The sequence below is a fragment of the Peromyscus californicus genome, unplaced genomic scaffold (genome assembly GCF_007827085.1).
Source record: "Peromyscus californicus insignis strain IS unplaced genomic scaffold, ASM782708v3 Scaffold_1__1_contigs__length_55948999, whole genome shotgun sequence".
Classification (NCBI taxonomy): domain Eukaryota; kingdom Metazoa; phylum Chordata; class Mammalia; order Rodentia; family Cricetidae; genus Peromyscus; species Peromyscus californicus.
The window spans coordinates 10903337-10915000 of NW_026294492.1; the positions used below are offsets into that span (position 1 = coordinate 10903337).

The window sequence follows — 11664 nt, forward strand, 5'->3', positions numbered from 1 at the left end:
GAGTTTCTATCATTTGACCTTCCTTCAAGTCTCATATTTTGTGAGAGCCCCACACCTTCATATTTAATTAAGTGTATTTCCTATGAATCTGTCTTCTTTGGTAGTTTTACTTTTTGCAATTAAATCTTAAATCTGGACTATTTTCATATGTTACTTTTTTTGTGCAATACAGAATGTCAGTTTTCTTTTCTCCTCTTCCTCCTCTCTTTTCTCCCCATATAATACTCCCTCATCTTCCACCTCCTCTTTTCTCCAGCTTTTAAAAAATGAGCAGTCAATTAATCTCCAATTTTTTTTTTTAAATTGAGTATATGTGTATGTGTGAACCATGAGCCAATAAATGCATGTGGCAGTCAGGAATCCACAACTTGCAGGAATCCATTCTCTCCTGCCACCGTGTGCATGAGTCTTGGAGATAATCAGACATGGCAACAAGCACCCTTAACAGCTGAGCCATCTTGCCAGCCTGTTCCCAGGGATTTTAAAATTATTTCATAAGCAAAATTCACAGGGCTGCATTTTGTTTTGTTGGGACAGGGTCTTTGGTATAATCCAGGCTGGCTTTGAACTCCCAGATTTCTTACCCCAGTCCCAGGAATGCTGAAGAGTTAAGTATGTACTACCACAAGGAAGTATACCTTTATCTAGGCAGGGGAAGTTAGGACCCAATAAAATGGTCCTATGAGAAACCTGGAGGCTGGGTGAGGTTTTGAGTCTTCTAACCAGTCATGGATTAAGTCCTCCTGGATTTGTGTACCCGTGTGCTATTTTTATTCATTTCATTTAGCAAAGAAAAAAAAAAAGGAACAGATTAAAGCATCCTCCATCCATCTTCTTATTTATAAACCAGATTCTCTCTGTAAGGCTTACACCATCCCTGTTAGGGGTGTGTCTCCTTCCCTCCTGGTGTAGGTGAGATCCAGGAAGCTGTCATCCTGATCCACGTTGGGGTCTCAAGACGGGAACAAAGCCTTGGCTTTGAAGACAGCCAAGGATTCCTTTCATTTGTGTGAGTCCCTTGGAATCTCGGAGTGCTTCAATATTTATTTGTAAGAGGCATGGCTTCTCAGCGAGTCCACCAAGAATGGCTGTTAGGTAATTTTTCTCCACGAACTGTCTTTTATCTCTCTACCTGCCGATGAAGGTACCAATAAATACTTGCTGACTTTTATCATTCTTCTAACCTTCAGATTCAGACTTGCTGGTAATTTCAGTAATTGCTGGTTTGCATTAGGAGCAGGAGATTAGAGATTAAGGTCCAATGAAGATAAACGGTTTGCTCAGAGGCATGTAGAGTAACCAGGTCATCTTCTCCCTGTTCCCTCTTTTCTGAAACATCTTATCCTTTAACAGAGTGAAGAGAGAGGACATTCATCCACACTCACTGGGCCATCTTGACCCATTTTCATAGTCCTTCTGCTGCTTGCCAGAGTCCATGCAGACAGGTCTAAGTGTCCTTTATGTGAGGTTCTGAAGAAGATTCTGGAAGCCAGGTGTGGTGGCAGAGACCTGTACTTCTAGAATTTGGGTGATGGCAAGAGGATCAGGAGTTCAAGGTCATCCTCCGCTAAACGTGCCGTTCAATCTTGGGCTATATGAGACCCCATTTTAAAAACAGAAGCCCCACCCCCACCCCCCGCCCCCACCAAAAACCTCCTCCCCCAAACAGAGGACAACAACAACAACAACAAAAAAGGGAAACAAAAATTTAAAAAAAAGATCGGGTTCTGGAGTCACACCTATCTCTCTCCCGCTGTGTCTCTAATAAACAAAACTAACCTGCCAGATCTGGCTGCCTAAAAGGGTCTCTTTCAATGACACCCACCTCCATCAACATTCAGGAGCACTTACCATATACAGCCCCTGCTGTGTATGTATAATTACAAAGGGAGGCAAAGGTTTCACAGAGCCAGCACCTTGGAGGAGAATGCAGTGGGTGGGCTTGGTTTGGAAGAGGCCAGGGGTGTGGAAATGAGGGTGTTAAAGGCTTTTGCAAGGGTAATGGGTTTTACATTAGTGACCCAAATAATAAAGGCTCTAGGAAGGGAGATTCACCCCCCTCATTCATGGGCTGCTTCCTAGAATCTGCCTTGGTCCCCAGAATTATGTAGGCATTCAGGGGGCAGATGGGGAAACCTTCACACATGCTAATACACAGCATTTTGAACTTGACTCCTTAGGCATTCTCTTCTTCCTCGGAGGAAGTGAATGAGGGGTGTCATTTCCAATTTAGAGGGAAATGGAGACGCTTCCCCCACAAACAAGCTTAAGGAGAGTGTTTTTGAGGGTAAATACCATCTCACTGGGAATGTGGGAGTGAAAGGGGCTCCACAGGAGATCCGGGTCCTTACTGTAAAGTTTTGGGGGACAGGAGCAGTTATTTTTTTTTAACCCCATCATTTCGGAAACAAACAGACCCTTAAGAATGTTTGCCTGAACGGAAGTGAGACGCTGTGGGATGGGAGGGAGGGAAATGTCCCCACAGGGCGAATGAAAAACACATACACCCTGCTCTGGGTCTTGATAAGATGTCACGCTCTTTCTGTTAACGCCACTTCGTAAGTGAGGCAACCGGGACACAAAAGAAGCCAAGTTGATGGTGGCTTTCCTTGATGCCACCGTCAATACGAACTCAAGGTTTCCTGAGCCACACTCTGGGCGACGGGGACTGCAGTTCCTTCTATCGACACCGAGTCCAGCTGTCCGGAATTTCGACTAGCCCCGATTTCGGAAAGGCTGCTTGGGAAAGGTGGGGACGACTTCAGCGGACGCGGCTCCCCGCGTTTCACAAGCCCTCCCGCGGGAGCGAGGATCTGGTAACTGTCTCGCGGGGGTGGCCCCACTCCGAGGCCGGGCCGTGTGGCTCCGCTTTCTGCTCCGTCTCCGCGAGGTGTCGCCTTCGGCCGAAGAAAACGGTGCGGCGCCACCCTCGTAGCCCGCACTTATTTATTTTCAAACAAGGGGGGCGCCCCTTCCTTTCAATTTGAAACTAGAAACCTCCTGCGGTCTCGTTCCTACGTGGGCGCGTCCTCGGCCTCCCATTTTGCACTCCCGTCGCCTTCTTCTTCCGAGATCACACACGAACAGCCCCCCTCTGCCAGGCCTTGTTCCACTTTGGCCTGGAGCTCAGCTTGCACACACACACACACACACACACACACACACACACACGCGCACGGCAGTGCAAGTAGGGACCAGGCTAGAAACCTCTCTTCCCCCTCCCAGTACACACCCAGGGACCCTCTAGGGTTTTGTTGTTGTTGTTGTTGTTGTTTTTTAAAGCCAAGTAATGCCCAGGCCTATGGGGGTGGGTGCTGCGCAACACTACTCGGCACGCAGCTGGTTCGCTGAGTGCGTCGGGTGCAAGCCCGGGGGTCCAAAAGGGCGGGAGGAGCACGCCCCGGGTTTCCCAGCCTTGCAGCCTGCAGTCTGCAAAAAGGAAAAAAAAAAAAAAAAAAAAAAAGCAAATGGCTTTTGGCGCGAAAGGCTTTGGCGCCTCCCCTGATTTTTATGGAAATCAAGAGGGCGGGGTAAAGGCGCTTGCCTCTGCCTCTCTCCCTCCCCCTCGTCTGCGCCACAGCCCCCTTCTCTCCCCGCCCCCCGGGTGTGTCAGATTTTTTTCAGTTAATAATATCCCCCGAGCTTCAAAGCGCAGCCAGTGACAGTCATCTGTCTGGACGCGCTGGGTGGATGCGGGGGGCTCCTGGGAACTGGGTTGGAGCTGAACGAGCGCTAGCCAGGCGTACGCGCGCACACACACTGCAGCCGCCCGAGGACAGCCCCCTCCCGCCGCCGCCCCCTCAGCCCACCCGGAGACCCCAGCGCCGAGTCGCCTCCGGATCCCCGGCAGTCTGCAGGAGGTAAGAAGCGGTACTTGCAAAGCTCCGAGCGCCCGGGGAACGGCGGAGCGCTGCGGCTAAGCAAGCCCCTGAACCGGGCTCTGCACCCGGCACCCAAATATGCCGGGTTTTTTTTTTTTTTTTTTGCTTTTTTTTTTTCTTTCGGGGGGGTTACACCGTGTCTGCTTCCGAAACAAAACCATCTGGGGGTTTTCCCTGAAAAGCCAATTCAGCACCCGAAGGCACCCTGGCTGGAAGAGACCCGCCCTAATCCTTTTTACAGCCCTGGCCCGGGGAAGAGAAATAGCTTTAGCGAAAAGAAATTCGCCAGGCTCTACAAGATTTGTCTAAGTGTGAGCTGACTGGGAGCCGGTGCGTCCCCACCCCAAGCTGGGGTTCTCCAAAAGGTGCCGCGGGAAGGAAGGAAAGGGGGGTTAGGCGAAGCTAGGGTGCCCGAGTGATAATGTAGGTCACGGCTGCTCCAGCTTAGGGGACGCGATTCTCTCCGGCGACCCTCATCGCGCCGGCGCCCCTGCACCATTCCTAGGAATGGGGTTCAGCCTGTTTTCGGTGGAAGAGGTTGGGGGTTCCGAAGGGAAAGCACTGCAAAGCGTCAAAATAAGCTATAGGCAGACGATGACCACCAAGGGTATCAGACAAAAATTGAGGCGCTGGGTGGAAGGGGCTTGGCATATAAGTGCCTGTTGTTAGTCTGTTTGGAGAAAGGCCCTTAATAATTAATAAAGTTTCCCGAACCCCGTTAGCGTTTGCGCTGCCGACGTCTCATTTCTGCAAAATGGAAGGTACTCCAGTCTCGTGCCCCGTAGCTGGACTTCCCTTTGAGCAGTTGGGTCCTACCCTGGTGCAAGAGGGGCTGTCGGGCTAGTGGGAGCTAGGATCTGCAGCCTGAACAGCCCCCTCCCCCAGGCAGTGCCTTGTGTGAATGAAACGGCAGTTTCCAAAGTTGCAGGCAGAGCCACACCACCCACCCCCCTGCATCTGCAAGCCCCCTCCCACCCACAGTCTTAGACAGCTTGTACACAAAAGGAGTGAGTGGAGGAGAGGCTCCACTTCCTCCACCTTCCCGAGCAGTGGGAAAGGCTGGGAAGCTCGTAGGCGAGATTGGGGGCGCCCACTGCCTGTCCCCACCAATCCAACCCCTCTGGCTCATTCTCTCTTGGTTTATCTGTTGGTTGTAGTGTTGGAGGTTGGCGCGACTCTGTGCTCCCCCCCCCCACCTCCCCCACGGGAAGGAAGCACTCCCCCACATTTAAAAAGAGCGGAGAGGAAAGTGGTTAGTCGGGAGGCCGGCCGGGAGGCGAACAGATGCCCAGCTGCACCGCGTCCACCATGCCGGGGATGATCTGCAAGAACCCAGACCTCGAGTTTGACTCGCTGCAGCCCTGCTTCTACCCGGACGAAGATGACTTCTACTTCGGCGGTCCCGACTCGACCCCACCGGGGGAGGACATCTGGAAGAAGTTTGAGCTGCTGCCCACGCCCCCGTTGTCGCCCAGCCGCGCCTTCCCAGAGCACAGCCCGGAGCCCTCGAATTGGGCCACTGAGATGCTGCTGCCGGAGGCCGACCTGTGGGGCAACCCGGCAGAGGAGGATGCGTTCGGTCTGGGGGGCCTGGGTGGCCTCACCCCTAACCCGGTCATCCTTCAGGACTGTATGTGGAGCGGCTTCTCCGCCCGCGAGAAGCTGGAGCGCGCGGTGAACGAGAAGCTGCAGCACGGCCACGGGCCCCCGGGCGCCGGCACAGCCTGCCCGGCTCCGGGAGTGGGTACCAGCAACCCCGGGGGCCGTGCCCTTAGCGGAACGGCGAGTGTTGGCCGCACCGGGGCCACCCTGCCCGCCGACCTCTCCCACCCGGCTGCCGAGTGCGTGGACCCCGCCGTGGTCTTCCCCTTCCCGGTGAACAAGCGTGAGCCGCCGCCGGTGTCCGCCGCCCCCATCAGTGCCCCTGCGACCAGCGCTGTGGTCACTACTGTGTCTGCTCCGGCTGCTGCCCCGGTGGCCGCCCCTGCCCGTGCAGGCGGCCGTCCTGCCAACAGTGGCGAACACAAGGCCCTCAGTACCTCCGGAGAGGACACCTTGAGTGACTCAGGTAACGCTTGGATCGGGGGTCCTTGCCTCCTTGGGATCCTGGAGCGGGGTGGGGGGTGGTGGGGGTGGAGGGGCTGCGGTCCCTTTGTTATCGTAGCTTCGTGCCGGTGGTCCTGTTCTGCTCACCTTTACCCAGGTGGAGGCTGGAAAACACCAGCCACCCCTTCCTTTAAATCGGATCTGTCCTCTTCTTCGGGAATCCTTGCCCCTAGGGTGTGAGGTCGGAAAGCTACCTAGGCTGAAACCTGTTAGTGCGTTGGAAAGGTTCCTCTAGGCCAGGTCTGGGAAATGGGAAAGACTTCCCAAAAGACGAGGGCTGTGCACAATCCCACTCAGGCTTCCAAAAGTTAGGGAGAATGCCTGGCTCCCATTCCAGCGCCGTCCCGTCCCCCCGCATCCCCCCGCTTCCAAGGACTGTGGGCCCTCCGTGGGTGGTGGGCTATTTGCGCTTGGTGCGTGGCCAGCAGGCGGCGTTGTGCCTGACGCAAGTCAGGCAGAGGATCAGAAAGACTTGGGGGTGGTGGGGGCACCCCCTCCCTCCAGTTCAGCAGCTGGCAGCAAGTGCATTCGTGGTTGTGTTGTGTACACTTTCAGGGAACCTCTTTCCAGTGTTGAGTGAGGGACTGGTCCGGTGGTGTGTTGTCGTTGGAATTTCTGACCTAATTGAGTTGGGTTGTGTTCCGTAACCCAGTGCCCTTGAAGGTGAGGGCGGGGTCCTTTCCTCAGCCCCTCCTTAGGAATGCACACAACCTGGAAGCATTCATTGGTTCTTTTGTGTTCATTTATATGGGTCTCATTCGGAAGGGAAGGGACAGGGGTGGAAGGGGGGGGAGAGCTTTTTTTTTTCCCTTGGGGCTGTGGAAGTACCTAAAACATTTTACCTAAATCCTGTGTGCCCTTGTCCTTGGAGCTGTAGCTAACCCTCCTTTTAGACCTTGAAAAGCCAGTGTTTCCACAATTAAAAAAAAAAAAGTCTAAATTTCCTTCTGGGCTGAGGAGGGATCGTTCTGAGGCTCCTGGGAGGAAACTCGGTGATAAGCCTGCACTTTGAAAGGGCTCTGTCCCTTTAATGTCTGTGCCTTGACAGCTTTCGGTGAGGAAGCACTTCCTTCCAACAGCTGTCTTCTTGGCTGAAAACCAAAACATGGCTTAAAGGGACCCACAGACTGGAACAGCCTAACGTTTCAGCTTCAGAAGAAACCTCACAATTGTTCAGCTTTCCGGTCCTCGCTAGATCAAGCAGAAGATGTGTTTTGGTTTTCATGCTTGCGTTTTGTTGCGTTTTGGTTTTTTTTTTTTTAAAAAAAAACATAAATTTTCTCTCTTAGCACGGCAGTCAACAGAGGAAGTCAGAAAACACATAGGATTTTTTGTTGATGTTGTTGCTTGGGCACAGCTCCCGTTGGGATGTGTTGCTACTGTGGATTAGAGCTTTTATAATTGAGATTTGATCTTTGCTGCCGAGATGAAAAACTGCTTACTGTGTAGAACCCGTGTGTTCGCAGAAAGACAAGGTTGTTATTCGTAGTGAATGAAATTGTTCCTCGAGTTTTAAGGATGGAAAAATCAAACCCGGCCATGTGTTTTACCAAATGAGGAGCCTCCAGTCTGAAGGATGGCTGTGGAAGTGTGTATAAATAAATCCATGGGGCAGACTGGCTGGTGATTATGCTAAAAGCTCCTATTACGGAGCATCTGTCGCCAAGTCTACATATTGGCTGCCAAACTCAAACGCTGTGGTATTACCCCCATTGAATGGCTAAGGAAACTGAGGATGAGGGAGGTTGAGTAACCTATTCCAGAATCCTACTGACCCATTGTTCCTTGTGACTCAAGCTAGAGTTTCTGCCACCTGCTCAAAGTTTTTTGGTCTTAGTTTTGAGACCAGGGATCTAACTGGGGGGTGATGAGGGTGCCCCTTCCATGCTAGGCAAGTGCTTTGTTTGGCCCTCCCCACTTGCTAAAGAAAGCCTTCCTTGGACATTGAAAATAGAAGCCTGGGGTAGGAATGTGTGTGTGTGTGTGTACACGTGTGTGCATCTTGTCTGAATTGTGATCAGTCTGTTTCAAATGCAAACCCTATCTGGGCCCTGCCGCTAGACCTTTATAATGTGTGTGTGTGTGTGTACACGTGTGTGCATCTTGTCTGAATTGTGATCAGTCTGTTTCAAATGCAAACCCTATCTGGGCCCTGCCGCTAGACCTTTATAATGTGTGTGTGTGTGTGGGTGGGTGTGTTTATTTCATCATGTTTTACCTGGAAATATCTTTTTCCCCCTCCAAGATGATGACGATGACGAGGAGGAAGATGAAGAGGAGGAAATAGACGTGGTCACCGTGGAGAAGAGACGCTCCTCCTCTAACAACAAGGCGATCACCACCTTCACCATTACCGTGCGTCCCAAGACCTCCTCCGCGCTGGGTGTGGGGCGGGCCCAGCCCGGCGGCGGCGGCGGCGGCGGCGGCGGCGAGCTGATCCTCAAGCGCTGCGTCCCCATCCATCAGCAGCACAACTACGCCGCGCCCTCCCCCTACGTGGAGAGCGAGGATGCGCCACCGCAGAAGAAACTCAAGAGCGAGGCTTCTCCGCGGCCCCTCAAGAGTGTGGTCCCAGCCAAGGCCAAGAGCTTGAGCCCCCGAAACTCAGACTCGGAGGACAGCGAGCGTCGCCGCAACCACAACATCCTCGAGCGCCAGCGCCGCAACGACCTGCGCTCCAGCTTCCTGACGCTCAGGGACCATGTGCCCGAGCTGGTGAAGAACGAGAAGGCGGCCAAGGTGGTCATCTTGAAAAAGGCCACCGAGTACGTCCACGCCCTGCAGGCCAACGAGCACCAGCTCCTGCTGGAAAAGGAGAAACTGCAGGCCCGGCAGCAGCAGTTGCTAAAGAAGATCGAACATGCTCGGACTTGCTAAACGTTTCTCTCACACGGACAGTCACTGCCACTTTGCACATTTTGATTTTTTTTTTTTTTAAACAAACATTGTGTTGACATTAAGAATGTTGGTTTACTTTCAAATCGGTCCCCTGTCAAGTTTGGATCTGGGTAGGGGGCAGGACGCGGGTTCTGCCATGACCTTGGAAAAAAAAAAACGACAAAAAAAAACCCACAAAAAAACTGAGTTATGGGATGCTGGGTGGCTTGTTTTCCTCCTCCATATCACCTGGTGACAGCCGTGGAAGTTCCGGGACAGTTGGGAGCTTCAGGAGGCTGTGAAGTCACCTTGTTCCGGTCCAAGTTTCCAAACAGAGTCATTCCTTCTTTTTACAATGGTGCTTAAGTTCCAGCAGATGCCACAGAAGGGGGTTTGTCATTGGAGGCCCCCCCGGGAACACTTGTGTAAATACCATTGATACACCCGCCTTTTGTATACGTCCTGGGTAATGAGAGGTGGCTCTTGCGGCCAGTATTAGACTGGAAGTTCACACCTAAGTACTGTAAGAATACCTCAATGTTTGAGGAGCATGTTTTGTATACAAATATATTGTTAATCTGTTATGTACTGTACTAATTCCTACACGGCCTGTATACTTTAATATGATGCTGATACATAACTAAATTTGATACTTATATTTTCGTATGAAAATGAGTTGTGAAAGTTTTGAGTAGATATTACTTTATCACTTTTTTGAACTAAGAAACTTTTGTAAAGAAATTTTACTATATATATATTCCTTTTTTCTCCTAGCCTGTTTCTTCCTTGTTACTGTATTTGTTCATGTTTGGTGCATAGAACTGGGTAAAATGGCAAAGTTCTGTGTTTTAATTTCTTCAAAATGTATATATTTAGTGCTGCACCTTATAGCACTTTGAAATACCTCATGTTTATGAAAATAAATAGCAATTAAATGATGCAAGTCCATGTTTTCCTTCCTAGGTCGACCTCAGACTCTCTCCCTTTGAACAGCAACTGCCAATAGTCTGTCCTTACTGGGCCGTTTTTACACTGTGGAATCCTGGTTGGGGGAGGGTACAATTCCCACTCAAGGGAAGGAAATGGGTTTGTGGATTCTACAGATTGGAAACCAGTTGTTAAAATATTTAATACTAAAATCACCGGTTCTAATCTGTGGGATAATAATCAATAGATGTTAAAGCATTTGAAAGTTTTTTGTGTATGAGTGCCCACAGTGTCATCCCCTGGATCTGGAGAGGTAAAGGCTAAGAACCAAACACAGGTCCTCTGTGCCATCTCTGTAGCCCCTCTCTTTTTTGAGGGTTCCCCCGAGTCTTCTGTCCTATGTAGCCGAGGATGAGCTTGAATGGACTGATCCTCTGGCCTTCATCTCCCAAATGCTGGGATTATCGGTGTGTGCCAATCATGTCCAGTTATCAAAGAACTTAAATGTACATTGACTCTCAAGCCATTTTAGGTGAGCTGTAGATACCAACGCAATATAAAAAGTAAAACTGGCAAGTTATTAACTTGCCTGTGCTTTACATAAATACGAAACCCGTTGATAGTCGATTTTACATTTTAAGTAGACACTCGTTTTCTCTGAGAAGAACTTAAAAGTTTCCTCAGGAGGAGCTGGGTGTGGTGGTGTGGCTGGTCCCTGCAGAGGCAAGAGGAGTGGCATCTAATCCTCCGAGCCCAGCCACTTCTACCTTGTGAGCCCCAAGGCTGCAGAATGATACTCTGTCCAAAAGAAATAAATTTAGGACCAGTGCGAGATTCTAGGTAAGGCCCTGGTGAAATAAACAGATGGGAGTTAACCACTCACCTTCAGTCATCTCAGTCAGATTCACCAAACTGCCCGATGGCCCTGGGTCCCAGAGCGCCGAAGGCCAAGGAGAGGGAAGGAAAGGTGTCTAATTGCCCCACTAGACTCACTGGGTGGTATTTGGGGGTGTTTCAAGGAAGACTGAGCTACAGACCCTCGAGACCAGCTGGAACCAAAGGGCTGCAAGAGGCTCCACTCTGCTCCCTGTCACTGAAGTTTCTGAAAGTCTGAAGGGGGTGGTGTGAGGCAGTCCACCTCCCTCAACCGGTCGTCTGTTTCTCTGGGGTGACAGATTACATACGTCACACCCAGGATTTCCCTAAGGTTTCATTCATCACAGGTTTTTAACTTCAAGTTGAAAAAAAAAAAAGAAACTCTTGCTTTACAGAAAAATGGAGCCCCAAAGGTCAGGCAGCTTGGCTTATGTGTTTACTGTGTCAGGGACAAAGATGAGAACTCTCTTAAGTGTGCAAGTGGTTCCCAAGTCCTTGGCCAGACAGGTACGAGGTTGGCCGTGGAGGTCCTTTATTCTAGGTGACAGCTATACATGCTGTTTCAGCAGTTGGCTGTGGGGTTGGTGGTTCTGCCGAGCTTTTCTCTCATGGTCTGACAAGGTTGAAAATTGGGCAAAATGCCCTTTATCATAGTTCCCACTCCCAGACTAGAAAATAGCAACCCTTTTCGACGGTCCTATTCGACAGATCTTTGGTCCATTGCGTCTTACAAGCCCCAAGTCACAACTTCAGGACCTCATCTGGATATCCAGGAGCCAAACGAAAGTTAAACGACCTCCGATTGATTTGACACCTAAGAGCCTTGAAGCACACCTCAGTCATGTGAATTGTCCTGTTTGTGTCCCCCCAAAAGGGGGCCTGAGTGACAGGTGAGCTAGAGCTCTAGTATGTAAAAAGAAATAGGAGAACAGAGGCCACCCTGAGTGCTGCAGAGCTCATCCATAAAGCCCGTGCTCTCTTATGTCTACGTCTCTAG

The 11664-nt window shown here is 50.8% G+C and overlaps 1 protein-coding gene across 1 annotated transcript; it reads left to right on the forward strand.

The window, feature by feature from the left end:
• The first annotated feature begins 3603 nt into the window (after positions 1-3603).
• On the forward strand, positions 3604-9802 carry Mycn (MYCN proto-oncogene, bHLH transcription factor). The gene is made up of 3 exons (XM_052745883.1): positions 3604-3860; positions 5039-5949; positions 8233-9802. Exons 2-3 carry the CDS (start codon positions 5166-5168, stop codon positions 8862-8864), a joined length of 1416 nt encoding a protein of 471 aa, XP_052601843.1. The 5' UTR covers positions 3604-3860; positions 5039-5165; the 3' UTR covers positions 8865-9802.
• The last annotated feature ends 1862 nt before the right edge of the window (positions 9803-11664 follow it).

What these genes read in the sequence shown, in the direction of transcription:
- Mycn (XM_052745883.1), top strand. Translation starts at nt 5,166, where the DNA reads ATGCCCAGCTGCACCGCGTCCACCATGCCGGGGATGATCTGCAAGAAC. An exon ending in GGACACCTTGAGTGACTCAG is followed by an intron (nt 5,950 to 8,232) that starts GTAACGCTTGGA and finishes TCCCCCTCCAAG; the next exon opens with ATGATGACGATGACGAGGAG.